Source organism: Bactrocera dorsalis, chromosome 3 (assembly GCF_023373825.1).
Source record: "Bactrocera dorsalis isolate Fly_Bdor chromosome 3, ASM2337382v1, whole genome shotgun sequence".
NCBI classification, from domain to species: Eukaryota; Metazoa; Arthropoda; class Insecta; order Diptera; family Tephritidae; genus Bactrocera; species Bactrocera dorsalis.
Genome location: NC_064305.1, coordinates 42677074 through 42702658, shown reverse-complemented (window position 1 = coordinate 42702658; position 25585 = coordinate 42677074). Strand labels below are relative to the sequence as shown.

Genomic DNA, 25585 nt, shown 5'->3' with positions numbered 1-25585 from the left:
GATCGTAGCTCCGTTTTGCTAAGTTGCAATTTTGTTGGCGGAGGACTTTTTGTGTTTTTATTTTGCTGCGAAAATTTTATTATTTGCGTGATTTGTTTTTAATTTTCAAAAAATGTAAGTAAAACTTGTATTTAAAAGTTGTAAAACACACGATATTTCCAGTTTTAGAAAGAGGTAGCATCAAATTTTCTTGCCGTCGTTTTTTCCGCAAACGTATCTAGGACATACTTGAATGCATCCTTATTCAGACGAAAGTTTTTTTGAATCTAAATAAGTAAACAAATTGTAAGGAAAATGTCTACTTTCACGTGCAATTATTTACAGCCCGTCATTCATCTGGAAGGGATCGCACATATCTCGTAATCTTCTCCTTTCAATTCTCACCCCAGCATTCTGAGGTGCGCTGCTCTCCTGCTCAACCAGTAATATCGCCGCGGATAAAGATTCCATAGTTACGTTTAATAAAAATAATAACAATATAAAAATTTTACTTTTATTTATTTTCTTTGAACAGCCGTAATTTGTGTATTTTTGCTTTGTTATGTTCCAGTTTCACATATTTCAAAGCAAACAGCTGATTTCGAAAGAGTTATAGCTCTTCTTCTTCTTCTTTCAATCCAATCGCAACGCATGATACCTAATTTCGACTCCGGCGGAGCGTAGAGCGGGAACGTAATCGAAATGCATGATAGGGGTGCTAATCTTCTTTCTAATAACAACAAACTTAAAAAATCCATTAATTAATATAAAACTACATATTTATGGAATAAAAACTCAAATATTGTGTTGACAAAAGTCTACATACAGTACAAAAATATCTTAGTTCAGTGCGAAAAACTGTACAAAATGCTAGTTATTAAGACGTTTTAGTATTTAGTTGGGTCCCCATTGGTATCTATAATATGCGCTCTTAGAGTATAGCAGAGCCAGAAATTTGGTTCTTTCTAATTCTACGTTTCAAAATCTCCCAGACATGTTCAATAATATCCATATTTGGACTTTGAGGTGGTGTATTTAATTGCCTTGGAGTATAATAAAACAACCAGTCCTTAACAATTTGCGCCGCATGTATCGGATCGTTATCATGTTGTAATATCCAACCGGAACCGAGCCCTAAATTATCCGCCAAAGGCTTCAAATTATGTACCAACAGAGACTTATACTTATAACCGTCCATTTCATCTTCAATAAAGTCCAACTTTCTAACTCCAGAGGCCGCAACAGCTCCCCAAACCATTACGCTGCCGCCATCGAGCTTCACAATTGATACTACGTTCTTCGGTTCAAGCGTGGCGTTAGTTTTCCTTCAAATTTTAGCCCTTTCATCACTACCAAAAAGAGTGAATTTAAAATCATTTGTAAATGAAACTTGTTTCCAAAAATCCATTTCCTTTTCTTTGTGTTTTTTGGCGAACTTTAAACGAATTTTCCGGTTTTTTCAGAAATAAAAGGTTTCTTCCGTGGTGTTTTACTGTGGAATCCGTTATCGTTTAGAGTTTTTTTTATTGTTTATTGTTCTTGGTTGGATACTCATTTGTGACGTACTTGCTATGCGTTCGGCTAAATTTGGAGCATTAACTTTTGGATTTTGGTCTACTTCGTTGAGAATCAGGCTGACGTATCTACGAGATTGTTTTTTTGGGCGTCTACTGCGCGGTTTATTTTCGTTGGAACCATTATTTTTAAAGTTTTTTAGAATTGTCTGTACTGTTGCTCGACTCAAGTTTAAAATTTTAGAAATTTCACCATATGATTTTTTTTTCTTTCTTTTATCACCAAATTTCTTACATCAATTGATATTTCATTTCGCGGAGCCATTATAGCTATTGAAGTATTACCTTACTGTTGATATAACAATGTACAAAGTATGAGATTTGAACTGTATGTAGACTTTTTGTATATTCAGATTTTGAACTCGTATTGGCACTGAACCTATAGAAGTCAATAAGTAACATACAATTCCTTGCGTAATAAGTCAGGGTACGGTCAAAATAATAAAGGCGGTAGCATTAAAGAGATTTCCCACCAAGGCAAATGTTGTAGTTAAAGTGCAGTTTCCTACTTTTCATTGGAAAAGATTAATACCTCTATAACGGGTTTCAGGTCCACTCAGTTGAATTGTAAATAGTTAAAGCAATTCAACTTCATATCAACCTTTCGAAGCTCCGGAATTTCAAAACTTCAACCAAAACGACGATTATCAACGTGTGGGGATGGTTGGCTCGCAAAATTTACAAACCTGGCTGGGCACATTTCAGAAAAGAGGAATTAATTTAGAACAGATGCTGAATGCAGATTAGTCTCACTCGTTTACATATTAAAATAAAGGACATATCTTTTCAATGAATTCCATATCATTTTATAATAATTAGTAGTAATTACAAAACTAAAACATGGGAAAATATATTACATCTTATTTTCATTTCTCCATTGGTTTCGATTTATATGACATATGAATACAACGTACATTGATTTAATAATAATGGTTCGTCACTTGTACCGGTAATGTACTGAATCAATTACTCTGGAGCAGATTTATGACTGCTCCATCCATGAAAACATTTTGTAAAACGTTTAGACTCCTTATTTTTTAAAGTGAGGAAAAGCTTCCGTGACCTTTCAGGTTGTTTTATGCGTAAGTGTTGTATGTAAACCTAAAACAAAATTATTACATTACAATTTTTTTAGCATGTTTAAAGAAATTTGTATATACAACGATTTTAATGAAAACCTTATATATAATGGACGAAGCTAACTTATTAAATAAAAAAAAATGCACTATAAATACAATCCTTACTTAAGACACGGTAACTAAACCGTGTGTAACATCACTTTGAGAAGCCACATCAAAATCTTTTATTAAGTGCGTCTGTTCACAGAAAGAATGATAAAAATATTTATGGTATGAGGTATTTCTATTAGAAAATCTAAATAGGCTGACACGTATGGTGTTTCATAATTCGCATTATCTCGACCTATACGGAACCATCCTTACAAATTATATCTCGAATGATTTTTGTATAGGGTTTGAAATCTTACCTGCGCTGATTTATACGCCAATTTTATTTCCACTTCACTACATTTGGATCCAAGCCATAAGAATACTTGCTCACCATTATCCAATATCATTATGTCATCATCTGCCAAATCATCTTGACAAAAGTCAGTACATTTTTCTGCAACTGTGAAATAACCTTTCTCATTGGAACATCGGAAAAGTCGGGTATAATTCATAAAATCAGCATTTGTTTCGTAAGCTTTGCGTCCACCCAAAGCAACCCAGAAGAAATTCTCTGGCTCTTCTCCTTCGTTTAAAATCTGTAAACTAACCCATGGATTATTAAACATTTTCTCAGCGATTTCTTGGATAAGCTTTGCTTCCTCTGGTGTTGACTTTGAACCCAACCAAACATAAACTATACCCGATTGCGCTTCATCTTTGATGTCAAAAGGTACGTATAAAATATAACTGCAAAAAATCTTAGCATTAGTTTGTTCACTATAATTAGTCCTAATAAAAATATACCAAAAGGCTGAATTTAAATTTGTTGCATCAGGCTGAATTTGAATGAGACGAGTACACAATGCTCCACCATTTGATCGTAAATGAAAGAACTCAACAACAGGTTTTATATTAGAATCTTTCGATTTATCCTTTCGCTTCCCGATATGAATTATAAACTTGCGTTTAAAATGAGCCATGAATTTCAAATTCTCTTGTTGTTGATGAATGCGTACTACTTCTAATTCTTCTCCAAACATTGCCTTGAATTTTTTTTGTAGAGTAAACGTAAATGTCAACCAACCCATATTGCTGGCATTTCGCCCCTGCCAAAAATAAACTACGCATTGGATTTCATCATCAGATGGTTTAATTGGGTCCACTTCGAGGTCTTCTTCGTCAACGGGTATACAATAGCGGCACAAAAATACGTAACACTCTCCCATATAGAAATTTCCTAACTCTTCTTCTGGCAATCGTACAAATTTTTTTCCTTCCAATACGAAGGCCTCCATTGCTTCAAGGTCATAGTTCCAATCTTCCTCCAGTTGCTCAGCCTCATTAAGCGGCATTGCATTTTGGCGAGGCATAAAAAGAGCTGCTAAATCAGCACGAGTCTCTTGCTTACGAGCCCATTTGGTCAAATCTGCTCCAGTTTTAGCAACAGATTTAGCAGTTCTTGTGAAATCAACTGCCATAACTTCATCCCAACCAACAAATTTTGATTTAAATATTTGAGTCTCTGTTTCTTCCTGCAAGCGAGTGATCAATGCGAAAGAAGGGCGATTTATCATATGAAAAAGTTCTCGTGATAACTTTATTGCCGCTGCTCGCACCAGTCGAGTAGATTTTTTTCCAAACCACACAAACAAATCTGTATAACTGTCTAATATGTAAACATTTTTGCTATTCAAAAAGGTATGAACCAATTTTTGATTTGCCAATTCCACTTGGGGTAGCTCCAAATAGCCCATGCCGAGTTGAACCTGATATAGACGAGGAATAACCGGCTCAAAACTATCCGGAACATGCTGGTGAATTTTTTTCTCTGATATGTCTTGTGAATCAATGCCAAGGTTTTTCCAAAAGTCGTCGCTTTCTTCTCCTGCAAATTACATGACAAATAAATAAAAAATAAATTTAAAGCATTTTTTTTTACTTGCCCTGCGTTTCTACGATGATGTCACATTTATTTTTTCTCTCGGTTTTATTAATTTTTTCTGCCATTAGCCGCGTTTTAGAATTTAATGTATTTTTTGATGCGCAACCAAGCCAAATATATAATTTGATACCACAGTCCAACATAAAGACAAATCGAGAATCAAGGGAGTCAAAATTTAATGCTACGGGCTCTAAATGAATCGATGAACCAGCCGCATGCACACGATATAAGCGTTTGGTGTATAACATATCTTCAACTGTGTAAAAACCTGTTGCTGTACGGCCTCCCTCAATATATGTAACTTCAGTATCAAATAGTCCCAAAAATTCCTCAGATTCATCATCTATTAAGAAAATATAATCAAAAACTCAATGATATAATATCAAATATGCTCGTTTTGAAGGTAAATTTAATAATTACACAAATTACAATGCTTACAATAAAAGATTTGTTTAATAAATATGAACTTAAAAATAACTAATAAAAATATATAAAAACATGAGTCCAATGAATGAGTGAGCATGAAAATAAAAACACCCACTGAGAACTCTGTAACATTAGTTTTAAAATATTTTTATTCTTTTGTGAAACAAGCAATTTCGTGCTTTTTTTATTCATTTTATATATATTACGACTGAAATAATTATATTCGAATCTAATAACGTAAAACACAAAATGTATTTCCTAACACCAAATGCATATTAATTCGTCGCTATCTTCATGACGGATATGGTTATACACAGGTAAAATGATCCGAAACTCCTGTCTTTGCTAGTTGAAAGAGGTCATGATCAGATGACAAGGAATAATTCAGTGGATATACATTTTCGTTGAAGATATGTCTCGTTCTAGACGACCCTCGACCCCTTCAAATAATGAAAATATTAAAAAAGTGAAGGATATGGTGCTTGAAAATCTTCCGGTAAGTGTTAGAGAGATGGCAAGAGAGCTCGATATTCCATATTTAATCTTCTACCATATTCATGGTAACATCTTTTAAGCTAAATGAGAGACCAAAAAAAAAATAAACTATGCAACACGCTTCAAGTGTCACGTAGGCGAACCGCACAAACTTTGCGAAAACTTTGTGTAAAAGAAGACAGAAAAACTCTACTCTCTATATTATATTGCTGAAAAGAAATTGCCAATATTGCCGATAATTTATTGTGACTTGCGATACTTAGATTAACTATTAACTAGATTTATCAGCAAATTTGTACAAATTGCAAACTTTGATTCAAAAAGCTCCAGGAGCACATTGTCTATCAATACCAACTGTGAAGTCTAATTTTGGACATCATCTCAGAAAGTCACAGCTATAGAAGCTCCATATATTGAAGAAATTAGCGCGAAAACTAATACAAACACACACATATTAAAAATAATAATTTTTTGCTCTTTAATTAGGTGTTAGATGCGTTAGAAGGAAATATATGCGTAAATATTTACAATTAGGTAAGAATGTTATTCAGAACTTTTCACTCCACGGTTTTCCAGTATTTTAATAAAAATTAAGAACCGTGGAAAAAAAAAATTCTACAGAAACTTCCATTTAATTAAGTATTTCTGATTTTAGAGAATAAATTTGAAACATACTAACTATATGAACTTCCTGTTTTGATCAAATTTCACAATATTCAGTGGCAGACAAAAATCGACATGGTCTGTTTTGTAGTTTTAAAAGTACAAAAATAGAAAAAGTAAGGAAGCGCTGGGTTCGGGTGTAACCGAATCTTTCATACTCTTTACATTTTGCTGGGATCAAGGCAAGGAAATACTTTCAGATGCGTAAGGTTTATCAGTTATGTGTAAGTTCGAGGTGCTGAGTAATGACCGCAATACTGCAATCGTGCTACCAACTTGATACTCTGCTGCTGACGCTCAGCTGATACTTTTGCGCAGAACGTGTTGCTTAGAAATATGAAAATTTTAAAGTATATAATTGCTGACGAAATGTTGGAAAATGGAGGCGAAAATATTACGAAAAATGCGAACAAAACAAGGCAAAGAAGATGTAGAAGAAATTCTGTTTAGTTTAAATAATATTACATAAGTTTCGTCGAATTCGCTAAAAAATTACCAGATAGTAAAACCTCTACCAGTTGCTATTTTTCTTTTTTGATTCGTTTTTATGTTAAAAAAATTTTATGAAACTTCCTCTGAAGAAGGCCCCTAGTCGGACTAAGTCCTAGAGCGCTAGCACCCACCTTTTATTCTTTCCACTAAAAAACTGTTCCAGGCTTAAACTACTTCAGACCAATAACTTTGTGTCGTCAGCACTTAATTCTACGCTAAGAAACAAATAATGTTGGAAATATGAAGACTAAAACCACACATTATATAGTATATCACATATCGTCACCTGAAATGCAAAATAACGTATCATCAAAAAATTCGAAATTGAGTGTCTTATTGATTACGCTTCACTACTTCAAATTATATACATCATATTAAATATGTTCAAAAATTTCTGGTTCTGCGGTCATATATAAACCAGTTTTGACCAATATTAATATTTTGTTTCACTCATGTTCCATTTTATTCCGTGTTTCATTCATGCCACTGTAAATTTCTGAAAATGTTGTTACGTTAATTTGCATTTCAGGTGACGATATACTTTTATATTCCACTCTCCATGTATGTAAACATATCGCTCATTTGCTGCAAGACCGGCATAATTCAAAAAACGTGATTTTGGAGTTAATGCTGCAGAATTGTTCGTTATATCATACTTCACGTTGAGTGAAAAATTCATATGAATACCTCTTATATGCTCCGCTTGAGAGGAGGTGTAAGGTTGGAGTCACCGTGTAAGTTTGTAGTAAGTTGAAAACTTTAAACGCGTTTTCTGGCGAATCGATGTTTTTGACTTATGCCGGTCTTGCAGCAAATGAGCGATATGTGTTCAAGATTGAGATATTGTATGGGGTATAATCCCCCATCTATCCTAATTAGTTTTTGTACATGTGCCTACTGCACAAGCAGGCATATAATTGCCACTCCTTGCGGATTTAAGTTAGTGCTAAAAATAAAGCCGTGACGACAGGTCATACTAAACGCATTCCCTTTCGTTTTAATCTTACTCAATATGTATGTATGTAAATAGAGATTTGTACGCACCGTTTGAATTGTCATGCGTAATAAACGCTTATTCTTTATACGTACGAGTATTCGGTGCCTATGCGCAGCAAGCATTGCATTTTTTTCTTTTTAGTTAAAAAAAATGGCTGTGGTTCTGTAATTGATTTTACGTTCGCTAGTAATTCTCTACTACAGTCGTATAGAAGGCAAGTGAGCGACTTGTAGTATACGCACAGTAAGTCAGTCAAAAACGTTCAAACCAGGAGCTGGAAAGCTGAAACCCTTGAAACTACGCGACAGATACAGAACAAAAGGCTGAGTACGTAGTTAAACACATCAGCAAAGCCTGCGATGCGACTATGTGTAGAAAAAAAGAAGGCATATACAGAAAACCCGTGTACTGGTGGAATGAGACTATTGAAGCTCAGTAGCGAATCCCACAAAGCGAGGCGAAAATGTAAAAGATAACCACAAACTTCACAATGCTAAATGAGCACTTTAAACGAAAGAAAAAAGCCCTAAAACTTGCTATTAAACCCAACCCCGTTTACGGAACTGTACACGCAATATTTATGAGAGGGAGTTTTCCCTTAAATTTGGGAAAACAGTGGCTAGTTTTTATACAAATGCCAAATAAACCAGCAGTGGCTGGCAGTCAGGCTCTTATGGACTTTTATGCACACTGGACACAATGGGGAAAATATTGGAACGTACGAGTATAATCTGTGTGAGGATAGTTCTATCCTAGTACCTAGTGAAAAACCACAGGGATTAGCCGAAAATCAACATAGTTTGACACAGGTCAATAATAGAAGACACCAAAAAGCTAACGGAGTTTGCAAACAAGACAATTGAAAGAACCACGTGGTTGTATGGTTCCAAAGAATACTGCGCGATAATAAATTAAAAATGCCTTCAACTCGGCTTATTGGCCGCATATCATAGCAGCTGTGGAACGAAAGAAAATATCACTTTAACTGGGGATCATATCTACTAGCTACCTCTCGGATAGCTTACTGCTATTTGACACAGAAGAATAACCTAAAAACCTATGTTGTGAGAGGCGGTGGACCACAAGGCTCAGTAATAGGGCCATTGCTGTGAAATTTTTTATATGACGGTGTGTTACGTCTCATCTCGGACTATGTCACAAGAAATTACGACATTATGGCTATGAAGCTTAAAAGAGCTTATGCTAAAACAAGAAGCACTGGCAGACGACTTACTAAACAATGAAAGAACTAAGAAAGAAAAATTAGCCTTAATGAGTGGACCAAACAACAAAAGTTAGATGAACACATACGCTAATCGGAAACGTGCAAGCATGGGTAGAAAAAACCATGGTGAAACTGACTATTACATGACGCAGTTCCTGACTGGGTACAACTGCTTCAGAGAGTATTTACACTTATATAGAAGTGACGATTAGTTACTGCTCTAACCCACGTTATAAAGATAAAAGAGAGGAACTAGAGAAACTTCTTGGAGAGCGGCTAATCCCTGAAAATATTGTACCGCACATAATACGTTCCCAAAAGGTATAAAACTTTGTTAGAAAATGGAGCGCGACATAAAACGTGTAGATTTTGGCACTGTTGTCAGAACATTGCCAATATTTGAGGTATAAATTCAACAGGAGGTTCGAAAATATTTCTTTACGTTTATGGCGGCTAAAGAAATTATTCTTGCAATTTTAAACATACTTGTACAGCCATTTATTATTAGGAAAGGATTCTCTTCAAATTTCTATAATATATCTCACAGATTGACCGATATTTACGGCAAAAAGTTCACAATTGCAACTTTGGTTCACATATTCACTATCTGGACCCTTGAACACTTTTTGGTCATAAGGTGGCCTACTTCAAGCACACTATTCGGGCAAAGATTTATTCCGATACATTCATTGGTGCTTGATTTGCACTTAGGAAAGTAAAATGATCAAATGGAATTTAAAATTGAGTTACGAGAGAAGTAGGCGTGGCTGTTTTCCTATTTCGTTTGTTTTCGCACCATAGGAATGTCAGGGTAACATTAGATATATACCCACAATATTTTATGTCTCAGAAGTACATATTTATTTATTGATTTATGACGCTTTTAGTAGTTTTTAACAACCGTCATGTTATCTTCAGATTTTGTTCAATTTTACAGTATCGATTGGGGTGCTCAAGTAATTTGTCCTGAGCCAATTTGGATATTGCATTTAGGAGATTTGTACATTAAGGCTCTTAGAGAGCGGCCCACGCCAATTTTTTTAACACTTCTAACCCACAGATGCCCCTTGCTACTGCAATCTCCTATGCCAAATTACAGTGTTAATTATGCTTCCCGGGGGTCGGTGGTCAGGATTTCTCGCAAACTACTGAAGTTCAATTACAACTATTTAAGAAAAACAAAATTGTCGAGAAATGTTCACTAAAATTTGATTTTTTTTTAACGTTAGCCGAAAAATAATTTTCACTTTTTTATTTCTTCTTCGCCCAATACCCAGTTGGTCTTAATTAAATGTTGATTATGTAAATTATGTCAACACGAAGGCATCCTTTTTCGAGAGACTGCCGAAAATGACGTCGTAATGACCGAGTTTCGAATATTTTCTTTTCATAATTTCACAATATCTTTCTAAAATATGCATCCTTGGAATAATAAGACGATTGAAAAAAATATTAAATTTTTTAAATGAAAAAATTATTGAAAATATGCCGATTTTTGTTCAACGAAACACTTGTATCCCCTTAAACTAAAAAAGTACTATTTTGTAAAAGCAATAAAATTTATGGACGAAAACTAAGAAATTACACGGATAAAGGTCTACACACAGTAAAAAAACAACAACTCATAATTACAAAAATTATATTTCAAATCATTAGCATTTGTTCAAAATTCATGTTTGTAGGAATCATTTGAATATATGCGTACAATTTTAAACAGATTCTTCCTCAAAAATAATAAAATTGCTAAGTATTTGGAATAGAAGTAAAGAACTGCAACCAAATACGCAGTGAAATAGATTATAACTGGCTCAGTAATCAGTCGTTGAGTATGTATTATACCACGTGCATCCCAAGACTTTCCAGCCGCCTTTTTCGTTTTTCCACGCCTGAGAACCGGTTCATCATGGGACTGCACTAGAATGACTGTCGATTGGACTCCAGTGGGAAATGATGGAGCTATATTTCTATCACCGACGCAAAAATTCGGCTTTATTCTGATTAGAGAGTACTTAAACACTTTTCAGAATCAATTATTCGTTGTTTTTGTTGGATTATGAACTTGCGAGGCACCTACTTTGCAACTCAACGGTGGGTTTTCCTGAGCCCAAATTGAACATTATTTTCCCCAAAAAAGCAATGCTTTATTAACACACGAAATGTTTTATGATCCATTTTTTTGTAAACTAACACAAATTGCTTCACAAAAATGCTATATCTCATTAACTAATAGTTATAATCCAACTAATAGAAATCATATAGATAGTAGTATTATCTATGTATCAGCCACAGTGAAGCGTGGACGGGTCCTCTAGTATAAATAGTAAAAAATCACTGCTCCAAAATTAACCGAACACATAATATACGTAGAATGTAGTACCTTATTCCTCAATAATCCATTAGTTTTTGTTTAAAATAGTAAGTTGTCGACGTTTGTAGCCTTCAGTGTTGTTCTCCAATCTGATGTTAACAAAAAATTTTTTAGAAAAATGTGTTGAAACAGCTTTTATTGTAATGTTCTTTCTAATCAGAATAAACGTAAAAATGGAAGATTCAATTTGGTCCAAATATCTACCAAATGTATATATATTATAGGTATATATATAACGATAACGAGACGAGTTGTAATCCAAGTGACTGTCTGTCCGTCCATCCGTGCAAGTCGTAAGTTGAACCACTAAACCACTAAAGCTACAGCCTAGCGCAAGTATTAAAAGAATTCCCACCGATAGTGTGAAAATGAATGAAATCGGAGGACCCGCTCACCCGTCAAATAACGGTATTGTTAAAAATTACTAAAAGTGCGATAAATCAATATCTAAATACGCTAGAGACATAAAATTTAATTCTCGACATGGGGTATGAGGGCTACTACTCACTTGGATAATGGGCGTGGTACGGGTTTCTTTTAAGTGAAATCACATATGTATGTATATGAGACCCGCCCGATCGATTTCAACTAAATTTGGTACGCGATTTTTCTGATACTTCTATGTTAGCAAGCAATTAGTATAACGGCACAAAACTTTACACAAATAAATTTTTTAAAGTATGCCACCATATGACCAAAAATTTTCCAAATCCAACAAAACTTGTTGAGACCCTAGGTACCGAATATTTGGACCCCTAAACTATCGGCCAGTGTATGAGATATATAATTGAAATTCATAGAGAGTACCTTCCTGGTAGTAGTATGTCTGTGTGCTACAAATATGTTAAATCGAACAAATATTTCTCTTCGGCCCCATATACACAAATTTTCGAACTTCCCGATGACTTTATTCCGCATATAGCGGCCAATATTAGAGTTATCTTAATTAAATTGAGAAAGCGGGGTTTTTATAATGGTGCATATTTGTGCTTAAAATAAAATAGAGTGAAAACTCGCCCTAGACCTCACAGAATTAAAAAGACAATTTTTCAAGAAGAGTTAGTAATACAAGGAGTGTTCCAAAGTAAACAGGACTTTTTTAATCTAGCGGCCCTGGTGGCGCCATCTATATGTCGACTGGGGCGTTAGAATCTGCTATCTTTATCGATTGTCCAGTGAGAATTTCATGACATTTCATAGATTAGAAGTGAAGTCATTGCGTTTTAAGTGTAAGTATGTTTGTGATATCGGTGCGAAAATGAGATTCGAACAAAGAGCCAACATTAAATTTTGTTTTAAAATTGGTAAAACTTTTACCGAAACGTTTCAATTGATGAAACAAGTTTATGGCGATGATTGCCTATCCCGTAGCAGAGTGCACAAGTGGCTTCAACGTTTTCAAAGTGGTCGTGAGGACATAAATGACGATCAACATGTAAGCCCATCAAAATCCGTGATCACTAGAAATTCCATCGAAACTGTGCGTGAATTCATCAAAAATCAGCCGAAATCATCATTGAAATTGGAAATGGAATTGAACATCTCCAAAACATCGATTTATTGCATTTTTAGCAAATATTTGGGCTTACGAAAGGTGTGTGCACGGTTTGTTCCGCGCAAATTGACTGACGACCAAAAATTGCTCAAAATCCAACATTCGAAGGACATCATTAAAGAGGTCAAAAAGAACAAAAACTTTACAATATTGTGACTGGTGACGAAACGTGATTCAATATGATCCCAAAACGAAACGCCAGAGTGCTGAATGGAAGACACCAGACGAGCCGAAACCCAAAAAATCGCGCATGGAGAAGTCAAAAGTGAAGGCAATGCTGATTTGTTTTCATAATTCCAAGGATATTAGCCACAAAGAATTTCTTTCATCCGGCCAAAACGTTAATACGGTATTCTACTTTGGAGTTTTGAAGCGTTTGGTGCGCCGTATTCGACGTGTTCGGCTCGAATATCGCGAAGATGATTTGTTGCACGATAATGCGCCGTCTCATCAATCGACGCTTGTGACCGATTATTTGACCAAAAATCACATTTTAACCATTAATCACTCCGTATTCACCTGATATGGCGTCGTGCGACTTCGTCCTTTTCGGAAAAATGCATTTGCCCATGAAAGGAAAGCGTTATGCAGACTTAGAGGCTATTCAAAAGGTTTTCACCGGCATACTGGCGGCCATACCGGTCAACGAGCTAAAACACTCGTTCGACATTGAAGCAGAAGGAGACTACGTTGAATAAAATAAATTGATTTTGCCGAAAAAACCATTTGTTTTGTTTTCTTTCGTTCTGTTTACTTTGAAACGCACCTTGTATAAGCCGGCTAATGCGCAATTTTCTGAATTTGATAATTATTTGAATTACTAATATTTTTTTTTAAACATATCAATAGATGAAAACCAAGGCGAAACTTTAACATAAGTAAGCTTTCTGCTTTTTGTTTTGTTAAAAATATTATTGTAGATTAACAAGCCGAGAAAGACTCGTAAGTGTGTACATTTCTTGGGAGATTTTACCGTTGTCTGGGACAATAACCCGTGCTAATTTTTTCGAAGATTTCTTCTATGTATATACACGACTTGCTTTTGATCACTCACCGGTTCACGTTAAATTTGTCATGAGTTCTATAATTTATAATTTTGTTTGGCATGCTTCGTTTACTAAATGCTTCTATTCTTTGTGTCGCACTACAAAACTTTTCAGGACCTTTTGGCGGGTGATGAAGTCTTATAAATGCGCACGCTCTTAGATGAGTCCTATCCAATGGATAGGTGCCATGTGAGCGACTACAAATTCGGTAAAAAAAAAATCTTTACAGTGTGAATCAGTCATTAATTGTTTCTACCAAACAAATTTAATTAATATAATCTTTTTCCTTTACTACAGTTACCCGTTGGTAGTGTGATAAAGGTTTTGATGCGCTATTCCAAAGGTTCCCGATAGTTTTTGGATGTGTGTGATATAAAAATATAACCAGGACTACGGTATAATACAAGTTTTACAGAGTGCAATTAATTAAAAAATTAATGCAATTTTAAAAATTTGTTTAAATAAATATGTTTTTACAAATAAATAAAACAAAATATTAATTTTTATTTGGCAGAAATGCTACACATGCATTTCTTAAAACTAAGGCTGGGCCCACACCGGATTAGTCAAAAACGTCTTTGATTAATAACACACAAAAACATCTTCTGCTCTAACCCACACCAAGCGAAGCACAATGCGACATTTTGTCTTTTTGTCTCGCTTGGTGTGCATTGAAATAAAACGAAAAAAGAAGAAAAGAAATCAGTTCTTCCAAAGATTCGAATTTTTCATACAGAAATTCTGTTGTCGCCGCATAAAGTAGAAACTATTATATTAGCTGCTTGTGCTTTACATAATATGATTCGGGAACGAGAACATTTGCTTCATGAAATATACATACATATAATAAACTCGATGCTATGGAATATATAGTCCAAGAGGCTACAAATGAAAATATTGAAAAACAAATGGTGCGCGTTACATACATACGTGACCAGTTTCTATCATATTTTAACTCTACCACTGGATCAGTTTCTTGGCAAAATAAGTACGCTATCTAATTTTTACTATATTTTTAAATACTTATCAACATTACGTATGCACATATGTACAAATGGTATAAATAAAATAAACTAAACTTACCATCACTATTCATTTCTGTAGCTATTTCGTCCCATAGTTTTTCTGTTATTACCTTATTTGTGTGATCTATATTTTTATAATTATATATTGGGCTTCTTGCCTCGATCAAAAACACCAATTTCTCCGCGTCAATGTTCACAAAGAATTTGACTATGAAAACCAACGGTTCAGCTTTAAGCAACAAAATGTGTTTTTCTGTCGTGTCTTGTTCCATTTCATTCGGTTTCATTCGGTGTGGGTTGCGTCGTAGCTCAGCATGTGTTGATCGGCAACAAAGACGCTTTTGTCGCATTTGGTACATAAGAAGTTCGACAACAGCTCTTCAACCAAGTCAAAGCACGAACATGTGTTTTCGCTTCGTCTTGTTCTGTGTGGGTTGTCACATATGAAGCTATGGGCAGTTGCGCATGAGACAAGAAAAACTGTTTTGACTAACCCGGTGTGGGTTCAGCCTAACAGATGAATAACAAATAGAGAAACATGTCATTGAAAATTAAGTAACAGATATGCTTGTTACTGCCAACAAATGGGTAAAATTACTCTAACATGCGTGTAAGTTAGACGTAACAAAATGCTAACCAAAAAAACAACTCTTCGTATAGGAGCGCTGAGAGCAGCAAATGCAATAACATGCAAGAAAATTTTCTTTCCAATCATTTTTGTTACGAAACAATACTGCAGAAGAAATCAGTAAAGACAATGAAACTCAAGTCATATGGCAATGAGTGCAACAAAATATTTTCCATATTCCTGTTACATATTAATGCGTGGTGTTATTAATTATTACCTTTAGTACATATCATACTTAAGTTCAGGATATGCTATTTTGTAAAAAAATATTTTTTAAATTTGCTATAAATATATGTATAATCAAGTTTGTGGTAATAAATGCGCTCGTAATGAATATACAGTATCATAATAATAGGCGTATTTTAATTACATACACTAGTATTACGAGGGCTGCTATATATATTTCTGGCCTAATAAAGAAAATAGGCATATTTATCAACGAAAATGGTTTTTTTTTTCGTTGGATTTGCCTCGTCTTGGAAGACCCACACGGTCGATTGCTGTTTTGTTTTGGGCTCATACGCATAGATCCATGATTTGTCACCCGTGACGATCTTATAAACGTCTTTTGAAGCACCGCGATCGTATTTTTTCAGCATTTCTTTACACCAATCCACACGAGCCTTTTTTGAGCGATTGTCAAATCAGAACAAACCTTTTTTACGCCCAGGTGTTCATGCAATGTCGAATGTATGCTGGTGGGAGAAATGCATAGGCATGCCTCTATCTGAAGGTATGTTACATTACGGTCTTGCATTATCAGTTCACGTACGGCATCGATGTTTTCTGGTACAACGGCTGTTTTTGGACGACCTTCACGGAATTCGTCTTTGAGCGAGCGTCCACCACGATTGAATTCGTTGTACCAGTTTTTCACAATGCTATAGGATGGTGCTTCATAGCCATACAAAGATTTTAGTTCATCGATGCACTCTTGTCGTGATAATCCACGTCGAAAGTTGTGAAAAATGATCGCACGAAAATGTTCACGAGTTAATTTCATTTTTTGGCCGAGATGAATTTTTTAATTCCCTGTAAATAAAACAATTCACGATTAGATGACAAAACGTTCTGAGTGATGTTATGTTAAAAAATGTCAAACTTTGCACCTGGCACTTAGTGTTGCCTAGTCCAGAAATATATATAGCAGCCTATGTACATATTACAGTTTTGAATAAGTTTTTAAGTGCACTTCGATTATAAAAATTTAAATTTATAAAATTTGTTTTCTTACGCGCACGCAATAAAGGAAACATGCATGTCCTATTTGCTTTGTTGAGAGAAGTAAAGAAACAAGTCTGCTTGGTTTGTCTTTTGCCTTCGTTGCTTTTTTTTTTGTTATGATATCAAACAATATTAAAGCAATAAGTCTCTCGTTGGTTCGGGGTACATATAGAAGCGGTAGCATAGAAAGAGAAACCTGTCATAATTATAATTGAATAGAGGGTAGAGACATTGAACATCCAAGGGACCATGGGTTATTTTCTTCCAACTCACTGAACAAAGGTAAAAATATTTGTAGCTTATACACTCGTGAAGAGTAACAACTTATTATTATTTCTCTATTGTTCTACCGCATTTATGGTAATTCCTTATAAGCAAAACGTGGTGGTTCACCATACCAACCAGTAACAGGAACGGGCCTTATCCGGATTCTTATCCGGACAAGGACCCGGCATTATTACTCAAAATTATGTCGCTACAACAGCAAAAAACATACCAACATTCAAATGAACTATGTTACACGTTCTAAGTGTCGCGTAGCCGAACCGCACAAATATTGTGATGGTTTATGACTATATAGTAGGAGTCGACATTTCTTAGAGCAATTGCGTAAGCCGACACATGAACACCGTCGTTAAATAAAAGCAGCAGCGGCAAATTACTGTCAAATATTTCATGCCTATATACTTTGTGTGGCGCGTATTAAAATAAGCTCGGACAGTGGGTTAAGAAGTAACTTTTGTTAAAAATTTCTTGACGCGAATTTTATTCCGTGTGGCGACCAAACGATTTTTTAAATAAGAGACACAAATTTTGATTATCAGCGAATTATCGCTGGAGAATGCGGAAAACAGACGGACTTTATTGATTACTATTTCTTTAAACGAAAGTTCATAATTTATAAAAAATGTTTATTCTGTACTTCGCATTAATTTGGTATTATCGAATTTCACAATATTTATCAATACCAAGAATTGGTGCATAAAATAATCTTGTTTTAGTCAACTTTTATACAATAATTTCAAGTGGCAAGAAATCAAGTTACATCAAGTTGCATTGCATTAATATGTTTAAGCGGTGTTTGAAATTTTCTTAGTAATATCAGCACTTTCCTATATTATAGTGCAATGCATGTTTACATTGTTTTATTTGATGTAGCTATAAGTTGAATTATAGCGTCAGCATTTTTGTAAGTGGTCATTTGATTAACATTTGTAACTACTCCCCTCATCAAATTAGAATTCTGTTCTTTAGTTTTAAAAGTATACGATTGCGTAAACTGACAATAACAATTATGATTATTACACTGATACAAAATATGGCATCCATAAATTATCTTGTTGTGAATTTCTAATTTCCTTAATTAGAAAAACAATATTTTTTTAATTTTAATAGTACAATTTGTATAAAATGTATTCCATTTACTGCTATAATATCGGTGTTACAATTTTGTTGTAATGTTATATTTATTGCATTTTTTACAGTTATTGTGTCTATATCTATTTCAATAATTTCAAAATTCTTATTTGGTTTAACTTCACAATTTCCTTTTATAATGTGAAATTAACTTTAATTGTCTTAAATGTTTACTCTCTTCAGATGTAAAAGTTTTATTATCTCAATTAAATACTTCTTCTATTTCATATTTAATTTGGTATATATGATGTTAGGTAGTGGTACAATTTTTCTTAGCTTAATAGTTACAACTATTTTTGGAATTTTTATAGCAATAACTAAGTAAATAATTGAAGGTACATTCTGTCAAGAAAGTGTCGGGAATTCTTCATTTCCCCCTTTCATCTCCCGCTTATATGGAAGACAGGTAAATTTTTTTTCTGGGTTGGTATAACTGTCCCTTATTATGATGCAAAAATTAGCGCGATCTGTCGAATTCCCCCACTTGGTTTTCGTATCCTTTTAAGTATTCCATATAATAATTCTATAAATTGATACTCCCATAATTTTAAAAGCCATATTTTCCTCGATATTTCGTAAGTAAAAATTTAATCGGTTGATGATCAGTTGGAATTTTCTACCATAAATGTATGGCCTAAAGTAGTTAACGCTCCACATAATTGCCAAAAATTCTTTGTCAGTTGCCGAGTAATTTCTTTCATGATTGTTTAAAGTTCTAGAGGCATTAAACACCGTATGTTGTGTGACAACACTGCTGCAATTGCATAATTGGATGCATCCGTTGTTAACGTAAAATGTTTCTCGGAATGGATAACGTAAAATCGGATGCCTACTTATTAACGTTTTTAATTGTTTGAATGCTTCAATATACAGTAGGGTGATTCACAAAAAAAATATTTTTTTTTTCGTTTGGTACTCGGGAAAATAGGTTCCTAGACACCTCTAAGAAAGCCTCTCCAAGCATGAGTTCTTAATTGTAACGGGAATGTCCTCCTTCTTACAGTTTTCTATTTTTTCTTATTATCAGATAGAAAAATTTATATCTCGCTTCTAACTACTTGAAAAAATATCTTGTTCCTTAGATTTTGTAGGAAATTGAATGCTCTACATCATAGGATAGATTTTTTCGTAAACCCAACCGTTTAAAAGATATTAACAGTTAAAGTTTGATTATTTTTGGGAAAATTTTTTATTTCTTATGAATTTTGTAACTCAATGAAAAAAATCATTATGAATGATGAAATTGATAGTTTTGGAAATTTACTGCTCTATAAAAATGGTCTCTTATGATTTTTCGATTAAGTTAAGCGTTTACGAGATATTCATCGTCAAACATCAATGCATATTAGGGTGGATCAAAAAAAAATATTTTTTTTCGTTTGGTACTCTGAAAAATAGGTTCCTAGACAAAAACCTAGGTGCTGACCAGCCGCTCGTTCGTTAGCTAGGAGCGGCCGTTACCGAATACATTCGGTGCGGACGCGCTCCGAAGTACAGTCGCGTTGGGAGAAAATCAATCTTATTCCTTTCCGGACAAACCCTGTATCTTTTATATTAATTTTGGCTCACCTTTTTAGAGACTTTGTGATTGGTTGGGCTACTTTCGCTTAATCTTTAATAAACTTTCTATAGTACCCTGTAACACCCAAAAAACCTATGATGTGTTTCTCTGTTCGTGGTAACTCAAGATTGTGTAATACCTTATTTTGTGTGGATTCGGTTTCATTCCTACTTTTGTTAAAATATGCCCTAAAATTCTGTGTCTTTTTTCTTAAAATTACATTTATCTATTTGAATTTTTAAATTTTGATTTTCAAGGACATTTAAAATATCTGTTATGGCTTTAATATGTTCATTTAAGGATGTACTAAAAATCAAAATATCGTCTAAATAGACAACACATGTTTTATTGATATAATCTTTCAAAATTTAGTTCATCAGCCGTTAAAAAGCGGTTGGTGCATTTTTTGACCCAAATGTTAATCTCATAAATTTACATATGTAAACCATGAGGCGTTACAAATGCCGTTTTTTTTTCTATCTTCCTTTTTTACTAAAATTTGGTTATATCCCTTTGCTAAATCTATTTTTGCAAAGTGTTGGGTACGGCCTAGCTTGTCTAATATTGAATCAATATTGGGCAAAGGATATTTGTCATCTATTGTTACTTCATTCATCACTTTCTGCGAATGGTAGGTATCTTGCCGCGGTGCAGGGGCGCAAGGCATACATATACTCGGCTGATAGGCACTGCCCAGGCATGATGTGGGTCAACCTAGAGCTACCACCTCCTAATCCAGGGTGTTATGCGACTCCCGTGCCCATTGGATGATTTGCAGCCACGAGTTAAATTCGGCTGTATTCTAACGGAGCCTCCCCAACACCCGTTTGAATTGGGTGTAACTGTGTCCTTACCGCGTCAAGGCGCTCTGGCGTGGCGGAAAGGACCGTGTCAGCTCGCGCGCAAGGCAGCGGAACTAGCGAAGCTGAAGAGACCAATCATCCGCACCGGCTTCCCACCGGGTGGAGGAGGGGCGACGCAGATATGCGGATGCTGTTAAAGGCAACCCCATGGCTCTACTGCCTCAAAACTACCCGGCGGGGTCGCTTACCGTGCTCCAAGACCTCCTCATGGAAGAAGTATTCAGGGTGGAGTTTAAAGGAGGTATGCTGCAGAAGGACTGCAAGGACGAGACGTCCGCCAACTAGCTGCGGGAGTTCGCCCCAAAGCTGGAAGGCTAGGAGGGTCCCGTCCTCTGCGCGAGAAGGGTGGAAGATTTGCCAATCATGCACAGCATGACAATGTTCCTCCCCCGATGCGGGGACATGCCCTATGAGTTCGCCCTAGGTCTGGTGAAGAATCAGAACCTGGGCCTCAGTATCTTAGCCTGGCGCGTCGTCAGCAGCAAGGTGGAAGAAATAGGAGATATGAAAGGTTGGATACTGTACTTGTACATAGACGACGAGTCGTACAAGTACGTCCGAGCAGCGAGCTTCCGCCTGTACTACAGGTTCAGCACGGTGGTCATGCGGCCCCACAAGCCCGCAACCACTGGGAGCAAGGGAGCAGACAAGGCTGCGACGCAACAAAGTAGGATTACCGTAAAACAGGCAACGACTGTGTCGGCCCCAGAGGTCGAAGAAATTCGGCGACCACTAGCAGGGAGGGGCGGACTGATAATAGCGTTTCAGGTCCAGAATTAGAGAGTTATCTGAGCTGAACGGATCTGTTATTAACGCTTATCATGACAGTTGCCCTCTAAAAGTGCCCACAGACAGACGAAACTGTCCCTGGTGATCAAGGAAACTGGCAGACCTCCGGAAAAAAGTACGGAGCCTATTTAACAAAGCGAAACGTACGGGGGTCTGGGAAGAATATAGGGGCTACCTCACCTTATACAATAAGGAGATTAGGTCTGCAAAGCAGGCAAGTTTCAGGAGATTATGTGAAAATTTCACCTCTACGCCAGAAGCGGCTCGATTGCATAAAGCTCTAGCTTAAGGCACAAATGACGCAGTAATAGCAATTAAAAGAGGTGGCGGGACATTTACGACCAGCGCAGAAGACAGAGCTACGGAGCTTCTGAGGACGCACTTCCCGGAGACTGTTCGGGAAGACCAATGTCTACCCGTGATCGAACATAGGCCATCCCGCGAGGATTGGAGTATCGCTAAACAACTATATACAGCGGTCTCGGTCAGGTGGGCAATGGCCTCGTTTCAGAGATTCAAGTCTCCGAGAGTGGATGGCATCTTTCCAGCGCTGTTACAACAGGGGGAGCAGTGTTTATTATCATACCTGGTTTGTTGAGAGAAAGCCTCGCAATGGCGTACATTCCTGAAGTATGGAGGACAACGAAGGTGATCTTTATACCCAAAGTAGGAAAGAAGGACTACTCATTGGCGAAATCTTTCAGGCCAATCAGTCTAACGTCTTTCCTACTAAAAACCATGGAGAAGATCGTGGACCATGAAATAAGGACGAAAGCGCTGAAGAGGGTACCCCTGCATGCGGCTCATCGTGCTTGCAGAGCGGACAGATCTACCAGTACTGCTCTGTACCAGCTAACCTCTGAGATAGAGAGTTCACTGGAAAATGGGGAAATGATGCTTTGCGCTTTCTTGGACTTTGAAGGTGCCTTTGATAACACGTCTCACAGGAGTGTAGCCAGGGCACTGGAGAAAAGGAATGTGGCAGCACCGGTGCGTAGATGGATAGAAGCCATACTGCGCACCAGAATTGCTGAGACCACAGTAGGAGACGAACCAAGATGGTAGGACCCGAACCCTTTACTGGGGTGGGTCCTCATATCATAAAGAAGCTACTCCGCAAGGAAGAAGGAGTGGGCAGGGAAACGCATTGGCAACAAGCACACGGTATGAGGCATGCTAAATTGATAATTGGAGGATACAATTTGAGCAGGTTCAAAGTTGTAATCAACCTCCCAAGGAACAAACTCAGGCTACTGGTCGCATTGTATACTGGCCACTGCAAGCTGAATGGGCATTTGTATAACATGGACATCTTGCGCTAGCTGCCGATTCTGCGACAGGGAGCCTGAAACACCAGAACACCTGCTGATCAACTGCACAGCAGTCTGTAGACGCAGGATTAAGGTCCTTGGATCCATGTTTCTGGGTAGGGATCGCATCGCCTCAATAGCACCCGATAGTTTATTAGACTTCATCGATGCGGTGGGGCTAAATGAGTCTATGTGATTTAGGAGAGGGCACAATAGACCTAAGGTCGCGGTGCATTCCTCATCTATCAATCTAATCTAAACTACTTCATTTCATTTTCAGTAATCTACACAAGTCTAAATTTTTTTAAGCCTAAGTTATCCCTTTTTTGGGAATAGCTATTAAAAGGGCTTGAATATTTTGAAGAATTTTTTGTAATGATTCCTTGTTCTTCCATTTCTCTAATTTGCTTTCCTACCTCTTCCTCATGTTGAGGGAGATATCTATAAAGTTTTGAATAATTTTGTTCATTAGATATCGTTCTAATTTCGTGTTGAATTTTCGTCATAATAGTAAGCACATCTGCTTCTTTAGAAAATAACCTTTTACAAGGTCTTTTGCAAAAGAAACAGGATTGTTAAAAAAACAACAAAATATTAATATTTTTCAAAAGTTATATTTTTTTATTCAAAGTAGTTTCCTTGTGCTTCGATACAGCGTTTAGCCCGTTCAATTAGCATTACAAATGAGTGTTTAAGGTCATGGAGTTTTTGTCAAAAAATCAGTGACAAGCGTCGACCGACGACCGACGCACTGCGCATTATCGTGCAACAGGCGCCAGGACCCTGCCTCACGGTATTCTGGTCGAGCACGACGAATGCGTGAAAAAAGACGCTTTATAACACCAAGGTAAAACACAGCATTAATCGTTTGGCCAGGTGGGACGAACTCTCGGTGTACAATACCCTCGGAATCGTAAAAACAAATCAACATTGTCTTTATTTTTGACTTCCGAAGACGACTTTTTTCGGTGATGGCTCTCGTCCTCACGACCTTCTTGGAATCGCTTAAACCACTCATGCACATTACTACGGGATAGGCACTTATCATCATAAACTTTTTTCAATATTTGAAATGTTTCAGTAAACGTTTTCCCAAGTTTAAAACAAAATTTAATATTTGCTCTTTGTTCAAAATGCATTTTACGACCGATAACCAAAAGCTGCTGTCATTTTTTGATCGATAACATCGATTGTAGTTATCCAATTGTCTTAAAATTATTACGAAATGTCAACAAGAGATCACTTTTTATTTCATATACCCACCAATAGGTGGCGCCACCAGAAACAGTTTAAATTAAAAAAGTTCTGTTTCTTTTGCGACAGACCTTGTATATCGTATTATTATTTTATTAATTTCATCATATTCCTCGTTAAATTATATTTAAATGATCGAGTTGTAAATTTTGTATATTACCATTTACTGTTTCAAATGAACAAATATATTTTGTGGCATAAGACTTTTTTCGAAATTCACTGATTTCTCATTTAAAGTTATATAGCCTTTTTAATGTCTCCACCTACAATGAACTGGTATGAAAGGTTGGCTAGTCTTCCGACTTTATTCCTAAACCGACATCTTTCTGGAAGTCGTAACTCTTTTGGAGCATGGGTATACATTTCAAAATAAATAATGTCCTTATCAGTAATGGTTATAAAATGAATTGATTTTATCGCAATCGTTTTAAAATCATTTATACTTTCGTCAATTATACTCAGTGAAGTTTCTGTATTAATTAAAGCTACATATTCATTTGTTCCTATCGTAATTTGAATTTTTTGGTAGGTCATCTAAGACTAGTTCTGAAAAAAATGTTATTTACTTCCGAAGGCCCTATCGTTTCGTACCTACTGCTTTCTATTGTGTCAACTTCCATCGGCTCAACCTGTCCTTGCCTAGGTCAGTTCAAACGATTTTGTTTTCAATATTGTTAGGGTTTCCTGACATTTGGCGTTGCTCATTACTTAATTGATTTCTATTGAAAAAATTATTATTTCTAATTATCCTTAATTGTGAGGCCGCCTTATTTGATTGGAATTATTTCTTTGATCATTACGCTCATAATTGTTGTTTGGCCTGTCGTCAGTTGATCGCTGTAAAAAATCTGAAAACGTTTTTACGAGGGCTGCTATATATATTTCTGGCCTAATAATGAAAATTGGAATATTTATCAACGAAAATGGTTTTATTGTTTTTCAAAATATTCTCCATCAAGATTTATACACTTTTGCATGCGCTCAAACCAATTTTCGAAGCACTTTTTCACTCCGATTGAGACACCTCCAAAACATGGTTTTTGAATGCTTCAACAGCATCTTCTGGCGACGAAAATCGTTGGCCACGCATTATTTTCTTGATGTGTGGGAATAAAAATAAGTCATTGGGTGCCAAGTCGGGGCTGTACGGCGAATGACCCATCAATTCGACGTTTTGGCCGGTCAAAAAGGCGCTGGTTTGAGCCGATGTGTGAGAGCTCGCATTGTCATGGTGCACAATGATTCGTCTTCTCTTGTTCGTTTTTCGAATTTCTCCGAAGACTTCAGGCAAACAAATGGTGGTGTACCACTCAGAATTGACCGTCCTACGTTGCTCAACCGGAACAGTCGCCACATGACCAGTTTTGCGGAAGAAACAGGCGACCATTTGCTTCGAAGTGCTTCTTCTACGAACACCTTTCGTTGGATTTGGCTCGTCTTGGAAGACTGACACGGTCGATTGCTGTTTTGTTTCGGGCTCATACGCATAGATCCATTATTCGTCACCTGTGACGATCTTATAAACGTCTGAAGCGATCGTATTTTTTCAGCATTTCTTTACACCAATCCACACGAGCCTTTTTT

The 25585-nt window shown here is 36.2% G+C and overlaps 1 protein-coding gene across 1 annotated transcript in view; it reads right to left on the bottom strand.

Annotated features, from left to right (window-relative positions):
* Nucleotides 1-2336: 2336 nt before the first annotated feature.
* The window catches only part of LOC105225460 (protein flightless-1), a 33604-nt gene continuing 10355 nt past the window's right edge, over nucleotides 2337-25585 (bottom strand). The window contains exons 3-6 of the mRNA XM_011203926.4: nucleotides 4666-5007; nucleotides 3527-4607; nucleotides 3040-3469; nucleotides 2337-2654 (exon numbers count right to left, since the gene is read on the bottom strand). Of these exons, the coding sequence (XP_011202228.1) occupies nucleotides 2520-2654; nucleotides 3040-3469; nucleotides 3527-4607; nucleotides 4666-5007 (1988 nt within the window). The 3' untranslated portion in view covers nucleotides 2337-2519. The remainder of the gene's footprint in view (nucleotides 2655-3039; nucleotides 3470-3526; nucleotides 4608-4665; nucleotides 5008-25585) is intronic.